At 39.5% G+C, this 19,203-nt stretch overlaps 1 protein-coding gene across 2 annotated transcripts in view; it reads right to left on the bottom strand.

Annotated features, from left to right (window-relative positions):
- Window positions 1–19,203, bottom strand: part of VCL (vinculin) — a 131,466-nt gene that overhangs the window by 38,642 nt on the left and 73,621 nt on the right. For both annotated transcript variants that reach the window (XM_002718405.5, XM_002718406.5), the window contains exons 3-6: window positions 10,591–10,741; window positions 10,307–10,415; window positions 8,223–8,345; window positions 7,169–7,329 (exon numbers count right to left, since the gene is read on the bottom strand). In XM_002718405.5, the coding sequence (XP_002718451.3) occupies window positions 7,169–7,329; window positions 8,223–8,345; window positions 10,307–10,415; window positions 10,591–10,741 (544 nt within the window). The remainder of the gene's footprint in view (window positions 1–7,168; window positions 7,330–8,222; window positions 8,346–10,306; window positions 10,416–10,590; window positions 10,742–19,203) is intronic.

The raw sequence follows: 19,203 nt of genomic DNA, 5'->3' as shown, positions 1-19,203 counted from the left end.
TATTGCTAAAACTGTGAAAATTGGTAAAATTGCTCAAGCCAAAAGACGTTTAATGTCTCCAGCAGGAAAAATCCCTGTTGTCACATGCCCCATTATCAGCCTTTCCACTAGTCAACAATCATCTACTCCTACAGCCTGCCAAAGCCCTCCCTGCTTTGGAAGCCTCATTAGTATGTGCTGTCACAGATCACAGTTCTTTCACATCGTATTTTGAAATACACACACATACTCAATGATGTTTCACTGTATTTAATTCATCTGAAAACTTGGAATTACTGGTTGGAAACAAAACTGAAAATGTTAATCTAGCACTTTAGCTTTAATTCTACAAATAAACCACTAAATATAATATAAGAAAAACGTGATTTTATAGCCTTCTCTGCCACTCCTTCTTCGTAGTTCCCTTAGTATCCCTGATCTGGAAGAAGATGGGATAAAATTACCAAGTATTTATCATTTACAACCTTGATTTATGAGGACAAGCATAAATTAGCAAAACATTTCCAAGGACACAGCCTGAGAAGCTGAAACAAAAGACTAATCGCTTCAAAAATATTCATAAACTTTAATACATTTTTAATAGGGAAGAATACGAAGAGCAGTATGACAAATACCCATGCAATAAATTGACAGACTGACCATCTCCTAAATCTCTATTTAGCACCTAAAAGACAACCTAACTTCTTTTGGCTACGGAGAATTGATTCTTAAAGAGTCAGCACATCAAAGCACAGAGTTAACCTATGAAACTCTAGCAAATGTCTTATGCGCTTAACTTTCCTCAAAGTCCAATTCTGCAGTGCCAGTGTTCTTAAAAGTGTTACACCACCAGTTTTCCACACGGGGGCACCCACTTCCAATTCAAACAAGACTCAGCACTAGCACAATTTCAGTACTGGCAGCTTGTAGGCAGGCTTTGATCTCAGCCTCTCCAAAGTTCCTATTCATGTGATGGGACGCCCAGCTTTAGGATTCCTTCTTTCCCCACACAGAGAGATACAGGTTGTTATGTTGTAACTTTGGCTTGCCTTCAAAAGTAATGCAAAGGTCAAATTTAGCTTAATTCCAAATTAGTAAGGCCCAAATCAGTGTCTTTAAAATCAGTCCCAGAAAACTTCTGACCTCTGAGACATGGATAGCCTTCATGGCACAAGCTGTTTAGGTACAGATTGCTTTTTTTTTTAATCACAAGCTCTTACTTAGGAAGTTATGTGCAAACCCTGAAGAGGAATTATATCAATGTAAAAATATTTAAAACCTATCAATAACCATTTCCCTAACACACTTTTTGTTTTCAGTGAGAAAAATCAGTGAGGTATTTATAACCTTCCAAAAATCTAAATTCAAAGTGAAAAAAATTTGCAGTGCTTATTCTGGAAGTAAAGGGTGCTAGTTAGAAAACTACCTTCAGTGGAGCATTTCTTGCACATTAAATTGTTTTAACCACTCCCCCTAATTACCTCACTGAAATATCAAATTTATATGTAATTTCATTTGCAAATTAAGTAACAGGGAATCATTCCTATACACCCAGTTTGATCTCAGGTTTGTTGACTTCAAACTTCATAACTTCATTATTTTGTATTAGATGAAACTTCAGAATTTTTTTTTTAACCAAAGATGCTACTCCCCTCTACAACAGTAAGCGAACCTCTGCCTTGTCAATTTTGGCTCTGATTAGTTATGCACAGAAAATAAGCTCTAGAAATTAAATTCATAATCCTCACTGACATAATAAATAACTACATCTATTCTCCAATGTGCCAAGATGACTTGAAATACAATGGAGAAGTAGTTGTGCTTTACTCAGCATCCTCAAAAATCATTTCTTTTCCCTCCCTAATAAAGCTCAAATGGCCACCACAATACAAGGAGAGAATGTGATTCTCGAGGAGTGAGTAATTTACTCCTGAGTGGGAAACCTGGCAACACCAAGAGTTAAAACTGCAAGATACTCCCTCCTAAAAGAATCAATGACAAATTTGGAATGAAGCTGCACTTTTAAACTGGAAATTTCAATTAGTTACCAAAATGTTTAATACATGAATTTTAAATAATTTTGGAAACTTAAAACAGTCACTGAAAGGGTTACTTTAAAGTCTTCCTGGGACACACCAGGTTATAAATAACCATTTAAAAGTAATATATTTTAACGGCATAGCTATAAAAAACGTGCTTATGGGAACAAATACCTTAGTCTCCTACAAATTTCTTATTTCTTTTGAAGGGTGGGTTTATGGTGGCATTAACTGAATTCTGTCATAAGCAGCATAAGAACAATACTAACACTGGATACAATATAAACAAATTCCCCAGACAACTAGGACTAGAAGTCAATTTGGAGACATATTTATAAAGGGTAAGGATAATGATAACCTTAGTGATCAACCACACTATGAACACAACGCATTTTGTTAAACGTGGCATGTACCTCAAGTACAATCTGGGTTTGAAACAGAAGCAAATACTACACTTCCACCTGAGTGCTCTTTTCCATTAATACTCAAATTTGGAAAAGAAAAAAGTCTCCACCAATCGATGTTAGTTTTTGTTTTGTTTTAACAGAGTGTAAAAAGATCAGCTCTAGTCATGCAGCTTTGGAGAGAGCTGGCAGAGACCTATCTGATTTCCTTCCACTATGGTCCCTTTTACCAGAAAATTCATGCTTGGTAAGCTTTTACAGCAGTGCCTTGGCACTCTCCCTCACATACCAAAAGGTGGAAGAAAATCCTAAAACAGAAGCCCCTTTTACATGCTTTCCTAGGAAATTAAATACTCCTAAAACTTAATATTCAGCTGGGCCTCAAGAATACCTGTCAATAATCCTCATGAGATCCTCCCTCAGGCAAGCAAGATGACGTACAGTTAGAAAACTAAAGTCCTGGCCGGGGCCATGGCTCACTTGGCTAATCCTCTGCCTGCGGCGCCAGCACCCCGGGTTCTAGTCTTGGTTGGAGGGCCAAGTATTAGTCCCAGTTGCCCCTCTTCCAGTCCTGCTCTCTGCTGTGGCCCGGGGGGGCAGAAGAGGATGGCCCAAGTGCTTGGATCCCTGCACCCGCGTGGAAGACTGGGAGGAAGCACCCGGCTCCTGGCTTTGGATCGGCGCAGTGCCGGCCCCGGCCGTAGCAGCCATTAAGGGAGAGAACCAATGGAAGGAAGACCTTTCTCTCTCTCTCTCTCTCACTGTCTATAACTCTCTCTCTGTCTCTCTCTCACTGTCTAACTCTGCCTGGCAAAAAATAAATAAATAAATAAAACTGAAGTCCTATACAATCTCAGAATTCTAAAATTGTAAAAATGTAAATATTGGGAATAAGGGCCCTCTCCATCACTGCCTGATCCTCCTCTACCTTCTACTAACACCTCCCTTCCCACTTCATTCCATGTCTGACCACATTTCCATCTGCCTCCAAATCAATGCTCGAAACAAAATGCATTTTGGTAAGAACAGATTGGGCAGTAAGATATAATCCTACAGACTACATCTAAATGAAAAGGGAACATTGCTTAGTCCTGAGATGTCAAAGCAAGTTATCTTCTGGGGGCCTCAATGAGCTCTAAAAACACCTTCCCCAGCTCTAAAAACCACCTATGAGCACATAATCAGATGCACCAGCTGAAGATAGTGCAGATCACGAGGAAAACACCAAACTGTTTAACATTTTAGGATTTTCTCCATATTTGAGAGAGGGCATAAAATAAATGCCTGACTTAACTATTTTTCCCAAACTCCTAGAGGTAAGTCTTTCATTCTACAGTAGCTATTAAAACAAAACAAATACTCATAAAAAGCAATCTCATTTTTTTAAACCAAATAAAAATCAACTGTTATACCCCCAGTGATCTGTAGAAAGGGTATTACAGGATATTCTAAGTGATAGTCTGGGCAAGACATCTGAGTCAGTCACTACTTTTATCCACTACCAGTCTAGGACCACAGCAAGAGGAGACCCACAATAGGAATGTTGAATAATCGTCTCTAATGACTCAAGATACAGTGCTGCAGAAATGCCCATGCAGGGTTCAAAAGTCTTAAGAGTGAAATGTTCTTCAAGTTTTCTCTTATTTCCTCTTAATTCTCAGCATGCATCAAAATCTAAACAATATAAATACAAGAAAAAGTATGGAGTACTACATATACAATGGGTAGACTGAACATGGTGTTAAATCAAACTCTTTTGGTTCATAATGTATTCCTAGGATTCCAGACACATTAATTTGACTTTAAATGATCATTCTAAGATGACTGCTGATTTAAGAAGGGGACAATTTTTCCTTTCAAAAGAAGTGAAATGTTTAAAGTAAAACTTACTTGCAAATTTATAAATCTGCAATTTGAATGTAGGCATAAAAGAGAAAACCATCAGCTACTGCATTGCCTCTTAAAAATCTGAACTTATTTGGCAAACACAATTTTACCAAGAATTTTTTCCACTTACTTTCTTCCCCCACTTTTCTAGAGGAACCATCACTTTCCAGAAGAATACTGCACCAATGGGGAAGCATGAAACAAGTATGGTAAGACAAAGTTAATTATGCAGTGGTAGGGGCAGGAGGAGGTGAAAGACAATATATGAAGTAAATAGAATTGGGAGCATTATGGTCACAGCCAGACACAAGGTCTGATTAATTCACTGCATACCGCTGAGCAATGAAAGATGCTTAATACTGCTAAACTGAAAAACAGCCAAAAATCCTCATTACCACTTTCCATTTTCAAGGTAAGATTTTTCTCCCTTAGTATCGTTATAACTAATAAAAACAATTACTCCTATGAGGTAAGGAGAGGTGGAGTGGATGGGGACAGGGCTGCGACTGAGACTTATCATGTCTATCTTTTTGTATATGTCTGTGAAGCATTTCATATACATCTGTATAGCATTTTGATTTTTGAAACAAGTAATTTGCACAAAAACAGCAAACTTAGGTGAAAATAAAATACATCTCTTGTTCACTCTGATTTCATTATGAACTTGAGCTCCTTTTGGCTGAAATAATTTAATTTATTTTCATTTCTGATCAAGTTAGTTTTGCAGCATCTGAACAATCTGGCTTCCTCCCAGGCACAAAACTTGGACAGCTGCAAGACTTACATGGTGAGGACCAGATCTAGACCCATGTGTATCTCCCCAAGTGTGGAAACCTACTTTTGAAAAATTCAAAATATCATAGTAAAAAAGAAAGAAATTGCCACAGCTCTTAATGGTGCTTGCACAAAATAAAGCTCAATAACACTTATTCACTAAATCATGGATAAATTCTCCCCTCCAAAAATACAGAAAAATTAAGGTTAAATGCCCATTCCACTTTATTGCTTTCTCATATGCTAAAAGCTAAGTAAAGACATTAGGTTAGGGGAATATGAGGTCAGAAAGAACTCTGCTGGTTCACAGCTCAGACAGCAGGACATGCACAGAGCAACAGACTGAAGTTAGAAAACCTTTAGATACACTTTACTTCTTTTGTCCATTTGATTTTGAAAGCTAGGATTATTATGAAGGGTCTTCATCTAAGCTCTCTTGCCCATTTTCATTACAGCTTAAAACCTCAGAGACACATCTGCAAAAACAAAATTTCAGACCCTGCAAAGAATACTGGTGGGAGAAACAAACAGAAATGGCATTAACTGAAGTCTCCTTTCCCATGAGCTGGTTTACAGGTAATCCAGGGGTCATCCAGCTACCTGGGAAAACTGTCAGTGGGAATGACTAGGCCAAAACATTCTCAGGAGGCTGCTCAAAGAGATCAAAGTACCCACCAAACAGAGAAAGTCTGATATCCTATAGCAACATCTTTTCTTTTGTGTCCCTCCCCCAAAATAGCTCAACATAAGCTGAGTCAGTCTGCCCAGCACAGCCCAGAGCCCCATATTAAATCACATTCTGACGTATATTCGAGCACAGTGTTACACACCGGCACACAGAATAAGGCATGGCACACAGCACAAGAAAACCTCACAGACATGCTTTTTCTCTTTTTAAGCAAAAAATGAAACTAAGAGGCAACAGAAAGCTTACCTTCTAAACGTGAGAAAAAGAATAAAACAAACAAGAGAACAAAAAAAAAGATGCATAAGGAAGTCATAAAAGGGAAGTAAAAGTTGTCAAGTATGCAAAAGCAAAATTAAATCAAATATTAAAGACTGAAAATTATTTTACCATACAGATTTAAAATATAGTCATAGAACCTGCTCGAGAATTTCACATCAATGGGAAAATCCATAGTTACGGTATGTTGACTACTTATTCTGCATGGTTATCGTAGCTTTCTGGACATTAAGAAAGAAGGCTGGTGACTTCAGGTCCCACTTCGACCTCACTATATAATAGGTTCCTGCAGGACAAATCTAGCTCTACTGCTAGCAGCCTGCTGGGTGGCCTTGAAGACAATCTTTGGGCCATAGGTGGGAATGCCAGGTTGTGGAGACAGTTTGTCCTCACTACTACCTGCACCTTGAGCTCCCACAAGGAAAGCATAAATCCAAGTGTCTCTCTTCTCCCAGAACTGGAAGCTGTGTTCTCAGTTGCTATTCAGGAAGAAGCAGACCAGGGCAGCAGCAACACAAAACTACTGCTGATCGGTTCTAAAAGCTATCAGCCAACCCCTGTGGAGCCCAAGAAGAGACCCTAGACAGGGTAAAGGGACCTGCCTGAACTAACTACAAATGTGAATACTCTTGTTCTAGTTAAACTTTTCTTAGGGAAAATGGAATGACCAATGGACACATCTAGATATACCAAGGGTCTTCTCTGGACCAAAGGTCAGTTAGAGTAGCTCAAAGTTACAAGAATAGTCTGTCTCTATCTTCGTCCCTTGGCAGCAACCACCCATATAAAAGGCAGGGCTCCCACCCAAGAAGAGTATACCTACCAGAATTCCTCCACCAGCCCAACCAGTGAGATTCCAACCCGAGGAAAAGGGCACACACTTCAGCCTTCAACCTATGCTCACCCCACATGTCTATTTATTTGTTCTACTGTGGAACAAGGTAAATTTGCAAAGATAGCAAGTGAGCCAAGGAAAAGATACGTGATGGAGAAACTACTTTTACACTATCTGAGTACTCTTATGCTACACACGATTACAAGATAAAATGTCAGACGGGTGACAAAAGTCTGAAGAGGGCAGAATTCAGGATTTTGCTTATTTCTCCTCCAATAACACTTACTTTGCTGGCCCAGGCATCTTCATCCCAAGAAGTGAGCTGTAACACACGAATGATCTCATTGATTTCAGCACTCATCTTTTCTACGGTAAAATTGCGATTTTTCAAAGCTTCTTCTATTCCTTGGTTTTTTGAGTTTTTAGTTGTTACAAAAATTTTCATAGCTGTAAATCAAACAAAAGACCAGAAACTAAGCCTGGAACTTAATTTTGCTGTTAACAGCATTCCCATAAGATATTCCACAATTAGAACATACGTTTTGGGCTTCTAAGGTCTTAAGAAGAACATATAGGAAAAACACTGCAAATCTGCTAGTAAAGCTCCAATATCAGCAACTTTCATTTATAAATTCCAGATATAAAACATTACCACAATCTGATTAGGGAATGAATGTAATCAGTTATCATTCTGGGCCCTAACACTCACTCTATGTACTACAAACATACTGGGACAAGACAAAAAACCATCAATAACACTGCAAACATAGCATTTGCCTGCCTCTAATCCCAGAAGATCCAAAGTCAAGTTTACCTTCTAGAATTTCTCTTAACATCTGGCAGGGTCTTTCTAGCCCCAAAAGAAAGAAAGCGGGGTGAGGGGTGGGGGAGAATATGGAGAACTGAACTGAAGAAAGAGTATCTTCCCATAAAATAGTTAAAATATTCTAAATAAAAATTAACACTTTATTGAGTTATCTGAATCAGAAACTGTAGTCTCCACAACTTCTGCTACCTAAAACAGCTGGCTACAAAATCTTATTTCCCATGAACAACCTCTTTACAAGTTTTTGTTTCCTAGTTCCCATAACAGCCTGCTAGAGCTTTGCAAGAACAGAAGTAGGCCACAGGAAGGGCAATTTCAAACCAAGAACAGGAGATGGAGAGCATTAGAGTAGATGAATACTGATTTTCAGCCAATCATCTGTAGCCATCTTATAAAATCAATCAGATTTCTTTTCTATCATTCTGATGGATATGCAACAAAACAACATAAAGAAATGTACTTTAGAACATGTTAGCATTTTTTTTCTCTTAAATAAAGTACAGGCAGGAAATACCTGAAATGAGAACTGGGAGCAACTCTTTCACCGTGTTCATTGAGTTCACCAACATCACTCGGTGCTCCTGGTGAGTCAACTCCTGCTGTCTCTCATCAATCATCTTGGCCATCTTAGTCATTCCTGGGCCACAAGAAGAAATTGTACAGGGTAAGCAGCAAAACAAACCAGGGTCTGACTTTCTCAGGCTCCACCTATCATGAATTACTGTGAAAGTCCAAACCAAGCTTAAAGTAAACAAACCTTAAATATAATTTTCATATTTGACATAAATGTCCACACATATAAAATAATATCAAAATGAATAACTATTTGTAAAAAGTAAATTCACAAGTAGGAACAATATTTTGACAGGCTACTATCCATACAGATTTCATGACTCATATCTGGCCATGTATGAATATATATAATAATCTCATGTGAGCTTAATACTCAATCTAGTGACTGAAAAAAGTTATAAGAATGATAATGATGTGTTTTGTTTTCATCTTTATATTTTCTTGTACTTTCCAATTCGTCCAAAATAAGCATGTACTATTTTTATAATTAGAAACAAGTAGAAATATTATAAAAATAATTACAGTGATGACAGTGTTTGAAAGCATCTGCCGTTTTGGAATCAGCCTGCTAGCACTTTTTGTTTACTTTGGTTATAATTCAAAGGCATTATGTGATTTTCTAAAGTCCTGATTTTCAAATTGCTCCTAGGATTTCTTAAGTTGATTCAAAATCAATATTTCACATAAAACAAAATAATTTTAAAGCCAATCAATCAAGTTAAAAAGTAAAACATCAATGTCTTGTTAAAGGTTTTACTCATACCTTTAGGACCCTCAAGTTCATGTTATAAGTCTGTAACATCAAAAATGGTATCTGTTTGTATATTTTGAATATTCAGTATTCAGAAACCTAAACAATCTTTTTTATAAAGATTTATTTTATTTATCTGAAAGACAGAGTTACAGAGAGAGGTAGAGACAGAGAGAGAGGTCTTCCATCCACTGGTTCACTCCCCAGATGGCCACAATGGCCAGAGCTGCGCCGATCCGAAGCCAGGAGCCGGCAGCTTTTTCCAGGTCTCCCATGTGGGTGCGGAGGCCCAAGGACTTGGGCCATCTTCTGCTGCTTTCCCAGGCCATAGCAGAGAGCTGGATGGGAAGGGGAGCAGCCAGGACTAGAACCGGCACCCATATGGGATGCTGGCGCTTCAGGCCAGGGCTTTAACCTGCTGCGCCATAGCACCGGCCCCCTAAACAATCTTTTCAAAATGTGATTTAACCACAACAGATCTTCTCTTCTTCTGGGTCCAACGGTATTAGGCAGACTTGGGCTAGGGCATGAACTCACAATAGTAGGCAGGCTAATTATCAATCTAAGAGGTTATAAAGAGCTACAGGCCAGCTGGCAGACAGTGAAGGAATGCTGTGTAATGTGGAATGGAGAGGTCAGGAGTCAGAACGGTCTTCAGCATCACAGTAATAGAAAAATATTCCTGGGGCTGGCACTGTGACATAGCAGGTAGAGCTGCTGCCTGAGTTGCCAGCATCCCATATGGGTGCTGGTTCAAGTCCCAGCTGCTCCACTTCTGATCCAGCTCTCTGCTGTGGCCTGGGAGGGCAGTGGAAGATGGCCCAAGTCCTTGGGCCCCTGTACCCACGTGGGAGACCTGGAGGAAGCACCTGGCTCCTGGCTTCAGATTGGTGCAGCCCCAGCCTTTGCGGCCTTCTGGGGAGTGAACCAGTGAATGGAAGACCTCACTGTCTCTCTCTCTGCCTCTCTGTAGCTCTAACTTTCAAATTAAATAAATGAATCTTAAAAAAAAAAAAATTCCCTACATTCTCTAGCACCATTTGCGATTTCTGATATAATTTATAAGACAGAGCCAGATTTTGTTAAAAGCAGATTCAGATTTCAGAGACAGTACCATTTCCTCAGTAGAAGCATAGGGCTGAAGACACCTGAAAGCCCAAGGCATCACCACTGACCTTTTGCAAAATGTAAGTTGACACCATTTCCCCTTGATCCAATATGGACATTCAAATAAAAAAAAAAAAAGGTCATTATAAAAATTAGATATGACTAACCTGGCCCAAGATTCTTTGTGTAAGTGACCAAATCTTCCATAGTCTCCACCACCTCTGCCACTGTGAGATATTCCAAAATTCCTTTGCAAACTCTAATAATTTTACGAACCTGGAAATATATTTTGGAGTATTCAGTCAAGTGAGCAGACATTAAGTAGAAAACATGATAAGGCACACGTCTACCTGTTCAAGATTTTATCATCCCAAACAACAACCCTCCATTATTATCTTTGAGCCTGGGATTTTTGTCTGGGAGAGATCTGCATGGGCCCCACATCACCTACCTCAGCCTCGTCGAAGGTAAGAAGCAGGTCTGATGTGCCAGAAAGGATGCCCCTCGACCCATCGATCAGATAATCTCGAGCAGGAACCGAGTACGGATCTGACTGAAGCATCTGAGCTGCCTGGACGAGCTTGGTGCAAGCATTCTCAACTCTGTGGGGAGGAGCATGGGTTAACTCCACAGCAGAACCAAGCAGAAGACCATCATATGCAAATACAAAGACTATGAATGCAACATAAATGTAAATTCATCTATTTCTCTTACATAGAAAATAATCAAGACCAACTGATAACAGGACCTAAGTTTTCAGATTTTAAATTTTACAATTAAAGACAGCACATTGATTCATTCATTCAAAGCATTAAGCCCTCGTTCTTTGTTACTTCCTTACAACAACAAAAAATGATTAGAAATTGTCTTGGGTGTCTTATTGTAGGTTGCAACATCTCTGTTACTCCTTTACTTCCTTATTCTTCTCCACCTTGTTTGTACTGCCATTAAAAGACACTGCACAAGGGTTGGCACTGTGGCATGGTGGGTAAAACTGCCACCTGCAGTGCCAGTATCCCATATGGGTGCTGGTTGGAGGCCCAGCTGCTCCACTTCTTATCTAGCTCCCTGCTAATGTGCCTGGGAACGTAGCAGAAGGATGGCCCAAGTCCTTGGCCCCTGCGACCATGTGGGAGACCTAGAGGAAGCTCCTAGCTCCTGGCTGTTGTGGCCATTTGGGGAGTGAACCAGGGGATGGAAGACCTCTCTCTTTCTCTGTCTCTACCTCTCTCTGTAACTCTTTCAAATAAAAAAAAAAATCTTAAAAAAAAAAAAAGTCACTGCACAAAGAATGAAATCCTTTACAGCACTTTTGGATTGAAAATCTCTTCATAAAATGCCAAAGCATTCTATTAAATGAAATTTAATAATCAGACAAAGCAAAGGAATAAGGTAACACAAAGATAAAAATGAAGTTATGCATAAATTTCTCATTCATATAGCTAAATGGATTTGTTTAACAAAATCACTGGATTATTTGAAAACAGCCCTATAAAACTACACTGTTAATTAAAAGGCTACTGGCATTGTTGAACCAGTTATTAATAGCTTAATATTAACATAGTTTAATACAGACTTCCAGATATTCCAAAGATTTGGATGACAGGATGTTTTCATTTAAAAGAGGAATCCAAAATACATAAATCAAATATTCTCCCTGACTCTCTTATGCTACAAAATATAGTCATTCATTCAATTACTCACCTATACAGAGCTGGAAAGAACCTAACAGATAACCTCTAATCTCATATTCAATATATCAATCATGTTATCACTGAGTATAAAGATAAGGGATAAATTGCATAAAATTAAATGCTTATATTAAGCATTCTCATTTGCATATAGAAAATGTCACATGCAAATAAAAACCTACTTCAGAGTTGTTCTGATGATCAAATGAAATAATACAAAAATTTGTATAAGGCAGTGTTGAACTGCTAATAAAAGAATTAAACCAAAATGAATTAAAACTACATAAAATCACTGAGTCAAGACAACTATATGCATGCAAATAAAGATGTAAAAAGCACCATTCCAACTCTCAGGAAATGCATTCGCAGATGTATGTAAATTACTGGTCAGTTTTTAAGGATGGAGTGTTTTGTTCTTTTTAAATGTTAAATTACAATTTTAGTTTAATATTAAATTATATTTGTGTATATTCAGATACGTTGCACAAACACATATACACTTTATTTATTTTTTTAAGATTTATTGATTTATTTGAAAGTCAGAGTTACACGAGAGAGAAGGAAAGGCAGAGAGAGAGGTCTTTCATCCACTGGCTCACTCCCCAGATGCCCACAACAGCCGAAGCTTCACCTATCCAAAGCCAGGAGCCAGGAATTTCTTCCAGGTCTCCTACAGTAATGCAGGGGCCCAAGCACTTGGACCATCTTCCACTGCTTTCCCAGGCCATAGCAGAGAGTTGGATCGGAAATGAGTGCAGCAGCCGGGACTTGAACTGGTGCCCAGATGGGATGCCGACACTGCAGGCTGCAGCTTTACCTGCTACACCACATACACACATTTAAACCTAAATGGACATACAGTAAAAAAAATGCCTTCCCTCCACTATCTTCCAGGCAAATTCCATCACACTTGTTACCAATGTGGAGTTTCCTCCAATTTTGTATTTCCTCTGTAGATAAATGTCTTTATAACACATTCTACCCTTTTTCCCACAAGTAGTTTCATTCTATACACATTCTGCATTCTGCTCTTTTCACTTCAACATATTTTATTTAAAGTATATAAAGAGACTCCTCACTTTCATACAGGGATATGATCATTCATAATTTATTAGCCTGCTGCAATAAAACACCTTTAATAAATATAATTTTAACCTGTGTATCTATAGGATATATTCTAGAATTGGCATGCGGACTCAAGGTATGGACAGGTGTAATTTTAACAAATATTTCCATATTATAGTCTGCAGAAGCTATACTATTTTACATTCCCACAACAAGGATGAGAGTACCAAAACAGTTCTCACCTATTTACCATTCAGTGTGTAACTAATGTTTTGGATATTCACCAGTGAAAGACCATAACTGATTATTAATATAGTTTCTTAACTTTTTTTTTTACTTATTTTCATTTTATTTAAAAAGCACAGAGACAGAATGACAGATCTTTCGTCACTGGTTCACTCCCCAAATGCCCACCATAGCCAGGAATGCACCAAGTTAAAGCCAGGAGCCCAGAACTCAATCCGAGTCTTCCAGAAGAGTGGTAGGGACCCAAGTACTTGAGCCATCACCTGCTGCCTCCCAGGGTACACATTCGCAGGAAGCTTGATGAGAGGCAGTAGAGCTGGGATTCTAACCAGGCACTCCAAGAAGGGATATGGGAATCCCGGGTGGTATCTCAACTGCTGAGCCAAATACCTGCCCCCTAATGTCTTTTTTCCAATTAAAGTAAAACTCACATAACATACAAATAACTATTTCAGCGTGTACAATTCAGTAAAATTTAGCATATTCATCTTCATTTCAGTAAACCACCCAGTATTCAAAGTAATCACTCCCCATGTCGCCTCCTCTCAACCCACGACAACCACTAATCTACTTTCTGACTCTATGGATTTGCCTGTTCTGTGTAAGTGTATTCCCGGGATTCCCATATCAATACAAATGGATTCAAGTATCATGAGACCTTTGCTGCCTGGTTTCTTTCACTTAGAATGTTTCTGAGGTTCACCCAAATAGAAGCCAATATCAACCAGAACTTCATTCCCTTTTACAGCTGAATAATATTCCACTGTATGTAAAAGCCACAATTTCCTTTATCCATTCATGCACTGAAGGATATCTAGGTTGCTTCTACATTTTGACTAGTATGAAAAGTGCTGCTGGGATCGGTGCTGTGGCATAGCAGGTGAAGCCACCACCTATAGTGCCGGCATAGTCCGAGCTGCTCCACTTCCAATAAAGCTCTCTGCTATGGCATGGGAAAGCAGTAGAAGGTAAGTCGTTGGGCCCCTGCACCCGTGTGGGAGACCCGGAGGAAGCTCCTGGCTTTGGATAGGCGCAGGAGGCCATCTGGGGAGTGAACCAGCGGGTGGAAAACTTCTCTCTCTCTCTCTCTGCCTCTGTCTCTCTGCCTTTCAAATAAATAAATAAATCTTTTTTAAAAAATGCTGCTATAAACATTCACATCTAAGTTTCTATGTGGACATATGTTTTCCTTTCTCTTGGGTATATACCTAAAAGGGGAATTGTTGGTTCATATGGTAATGCTATTTTAACTTTTTGAGAACCAACTGAACTGTTTTCTACCACTTCAGCATTTTATATTTTGTCAACAGCAATGTATGAGGGATCCTAAGTCTCTACATCATCATTAACATTTGTTATTTGGGTTTTAACTTTTTTTAAAAGACTTTATTTGAGAGGTAGAGTTACAGACAGTGAGAGGGAGAGACAGAGAGAAAGGTCTTCCATCCGCTGGTTCACTCCCTAAATGGCTGCAATGGCTGGAGCTGAACCACTCTGAAGCCAGGAGCCAGGAGCTTCTTCCAGGTCTTCCACATGGGTGCAGGGGTCCAAGCATGTGAGCCATCTTCTTCTGCTTTCCCAGGCCATAGCAGAGAGCTAGACTGGAAGCAGAGCAGCTGGAACTAGAACCAGTGCCCATATGCGATGCCAGCAACGCAGGCAGGGGATTAACCTACTGTGCCACAGCACCGGCCCCAGATTTTTAAATTATTATTAAAGACATCTAGTGAGTATGATGAGGTATCTCATCATGGTTTTTATTTGCATTTTTAGAGATTTATTTATTTATTTGAAAGGCAGAGTTACAGAGAGGCAGAGAGAAATCTTCCATCTGCTGGTTCACTCCCCAGCTGGCCACAGTGGACAGAGCTGCACTGATCTGAAGTCAGGAGCCAGGACTTTCTTCCAGTTCTCCCACGTGGGTGCAGAGGCCCAAGGACTTGGGTCACCTTCTACCGCTTTCCCAGGCCACAGCAGAGAGCTGGATTGGAAGTGGAGCAGCCGGGACTCAAACCAGTGTCTACATGAGATGTTGGCACTGCAAGCAGCAGCTTCACCTGCTATGCCACAGCACCAGCTCCATTGATTTGCATTTTTTAATGACCAAGGATTGTCCATTTATATATACATATATGTGGATTTTTTTTTTCAGAAATGTATATTCAAGTCCTTTGCCCATCTTCAGGTTGGTCTTTTGTCTTTTAGTTGAGTTATAAGGGCTATTATAAAATCCCATCAGAGTACAGTTTGAAAATATTTTCTCCTCTTCTGTAAAGTTGTCTTGTTATTCAATATAGTATTTATTTTTTTTAATAATTCTGTAAGCATTTTATTTTTTTATTTATTTTTTTTAACTTTTATTTAATGAATATAAATTTCCAAAGTACGATTGGCTTCCCCCACATACCGTCCCTCCCACCCACTACCCTCCCCTTTCCCACTCCCTCTCCCCTTCCATTCACATCAAGATTCATTTTCGATTATCTTAATATACAGAAGATCAGCTTAGTATACATTAAGTAAGGATTTCAACAGTTTGCTCCCACACAGAAACATAAAGTGAAAAATAATAGATGATTTTTTTTTAAATGATGATGAAATCAGATCAGACCTATTGTCATGTTTAATCCCAGTGAGAGTCAAGTTGGGAGTTGATAATTTCTTTTTTTTTTTTTTTTTTTTTTACAGAGGATCAGTTTAGTATACATTAAGTAAAGATTTCAACAGTTTGCACCCCCATAGAAACACAAAGTGAAATATATTGGTTGGGTACTCGTTATAGCATTAAATCTCAATACACAGCACATTAAGGACAGAGATCCTACATGAGGAGTAAGTGCACAGTGACTCCTGTTGTTGACTTTACCAATTGACACTCCTGTCTATGGCATCAGTAATCTCCCTATGCTCCAGTCATGAGTTTCCAAGGCTATGGAAGCCCTCTGAGTTCTCCGATTCTTATCTTGTTTAGACAAGGTCATAGTCAAAGTGGAGGTTCTCTCCTCCCTTCAGAGAAAGGTACCTCCTTCTTTAAAGACCTGTTCTTTCCACTGGGATCTCACTCGCAGAGGTCTTTTGCCAGAGTGTCTTGGCTTTCCATGCCTGAAATACTCTCATGGGCTTTTCAGCCAGATCCGAATGCCTTTAGGGCTGATTCTGAGGCCAGAGTGTTATTTAGGACATCTGCCATTCTATGAGTCTGCTGAGTATCTCACTTCCCATGTTGGATCACTCTCCCCTTTTCAATATAGTATTTAATCATATAATTTGAAAGACCAAGACATGAACAAGACAAAGAGAGAGAATCTCCCATCTGCTAGTTCATTCCAAAAAAAAAAAAAAAAAAAAAGGCTGGGTTGAAGCCAAAGCAAAGAACCCAATCCAAGTGTTTAACATGGGCAACAGAGACCCCAAATACTTGAGCTGTCACCTGCTGCCTCCTAGAGTGTCTATTACCAGGAAGGAGGAATCAGGATTGCAGGATTGAAGCCAAGACTCAAACCCAGGCACTCCAATATGGCGATAAGGGAATCCCAACCAGCATCTTAACAGCATCTTAACTAGTCTACCAACTGCCTGCCCCATTTTCATATCTTTTAAATTACAAAATAAAATCACACTGGCCAGTGCCACGGCTCACTTGGCTAATCCTCCGCTTGCGACACCGGCACCCAGGGTTCTAGTCCTGGTCGGGGTGCCGGACTCTGTCCCGGTTGCTCCTCTTCCAGTCCAGCTCTCTGCTGTGGCCCGGGAAGGCAGTGGAGGATGGCCCACTGCCTTGGGCCTTGCATCCGCATGGAGACCAGGTCGAAGCGCCTGGCTTCTGGCTTCAGATCGGCGCAGCACACCAGCCATAGCAGCCATTTGGGGGGTGAACCAATGGAAAAAAGGAAGACCTTTCTCTCTCTCTCTCTCACTGTCTAACTCTGCCTGTCAAAAAAAAAAAAAAAAAAAAAAATCACACACATAACAAATTGTGTGAACTTTAATTCAAATACTATGTAGCCAACCATAATGCTTCAGAAATAATACTCAGTACTTTTGAATCCTACTTTAATCAAAGCTTCATTCCTACTCTCTAGAAGTAATCATTACTGTGAATGTTGTACTATTTCCTTGATTGTCTTTATGATTTTACCACTTAAAGTTATATATATCTAAGCAACATATTGTTTGGTTATATCTGTATGAGACCTATACTTAAGTGGAACCACACTGTCATGCATGCTTCAGCAACTATTCTTTTGTTCAATATTACAACATTAGAGGTGGTATAGATTATTGTGGTATTACTGTTGCTAACACAAACAATATTGTAATAAATTTTCTTGTCCTGGCTTCTGGTGCATATGCACAGAGTAAAGATAATCCATAGGGTCTTCAGAAGGTTCACATGAAATATGTATTATAAAAAAATTTTCTGTGCCAAAGCAAATTTATCTCTGAGAGCCAGCATTGTGGTGTAGTAGGTAAAGCTGCCACCTGTGACATCAGTATCCCATATGTGCACCAGTTTGTGTCCTAACTACTCCACTTCCATTCCAGCTCCCTGTTAATGGCCTGGAAAAGCAACAATGGAAGATGGCCCAAGTGCTTGGGTTCCTGCACCCACATTGGAGACCTGGATGAAGCTCTTGGCTTCTGCCTGGCCCAGCCCTTGCTGTTGCGGCCATCTGAGGAGTGAATCAGTGGATGGAAGACTATGCTCTCTCCCTTTGTCTCTCCCTCTCTCTGTGTAACTTTTTCAAACTAAAAAACTTTTTAAATTTATCTTTTAATTCCTTTTCCCATGAATTTTGTGAAGTTCCATCATATATCTAACAGTAGAAATAATGTTACAGAAACTCCATATATTCAAATTTACTATTTTCTAAAAATGATTGTATTGTTCATAATTGGTCCTCACATATGAACTTTTAATTTGCCAATAAAGTCAGTGTGAATGATAAATTTGCTTTTTTTTTTTCACTAATGAGTCTGAGGTTTGTTTGTTTTCATGCTTATGAGACCCATGAGTCTTGATAGGTAGTATTTTTTTTTCTAACATTTATTTATTTATTTATTTATTTATTTGAAAGGCAGAGTTACAGAGAGAGAAGAGACAGAAAGAAAGATTTTCCATCTGCTGGTTCACTCCCCAAATGGCTGCAATGGCCAGGACTGGGCCAGGCCAAAGCCAGGAGTCAGGATCTTCCTCTGGGTTTCCCAAACGGGTACAAAGCCCAAGGACTTGTACCTGGGAAAACAGCGAAAGATGGCCCATCAGGAGGGAGCTGGATTGGAAGTGGAGCAGCCGAGACTTGAACCAGTATCCAAATGGGACGCCAGCACTGCTGACAGCAGATTAATCCACTGTGCTACAGTATTGGCCTAGCAGTATTCTTGTTATTCAGTTCTAAATAATTTTCATTATAATTTCTTTAAAAATGCAGTTTTGGAAAATTTTTAAATACACTTTTAATTATAAGTAGAGGAAGATAAAGGAAGGGAGAAAGGAAAAGAGAGAGAACATAATAAAGACCTCTAGAGAGGAGAGGGGATCAGGACTGCAAGTAAACCACCAGTGGCCACTGGTTTAATCAATCATGCCCCTGTAATGAAACCTCCATTAAAAATCCTGACACAGTGGGGACTGGAGAGCTTCCAGGTAGGTGACTACATGTGGGTGCTGGGAGTTAGTATACCTGGAAAGGGCATGAATGGCAAGGAAGCTGCATGCAACTCTTTGTGACTCCCAAGTCCATCATATTTTACCCAGTGCATCTCTTCCACTTGACTGTTCACAAGTTTATAATCAGCACATGGAAGTAAAGTGTTTCCCTGAGTTCTGTGAGCCATTCTAGAAGTTATCAAATGTGAAACAGGGCAAGGGATGTAGGAACTTCTGACTTCATCAAGTCAGGGAGAGAAGTGGGCACGCCAGGCATCCAAACAGTGTGACTGGGGTCTGAAGTGAGAGTGGTCTTGTGGGACTGAGCCCATACACCTTTGGAGCCTGATACTAACTGTTGATAGTCAGTGTCAGACAGGAGCTGAATCAGTGACTTGGAAAACAAATTGTT

This window comes from Oryctolagus cuniculus, chromosome 15, assembly GCF_964237555.1.
Source record: "Oryctolagus cuniculus chromosome 15, mOryCun1.1, whole genome shotgun sequence".
Taxonomy (NCBI): domain Eukaryota; kingdom Metazoa; phylum Chordata; class Mammalia; order Lagomorpha; family Leporidae; genus Oryctolagus; species Oryctolagus cuniculus.
The sequence above is the reverse complement of the archived record's forward strand: the minus strand, read 5'-3'. Positions and strand labels throughout refer to the sequence as shown.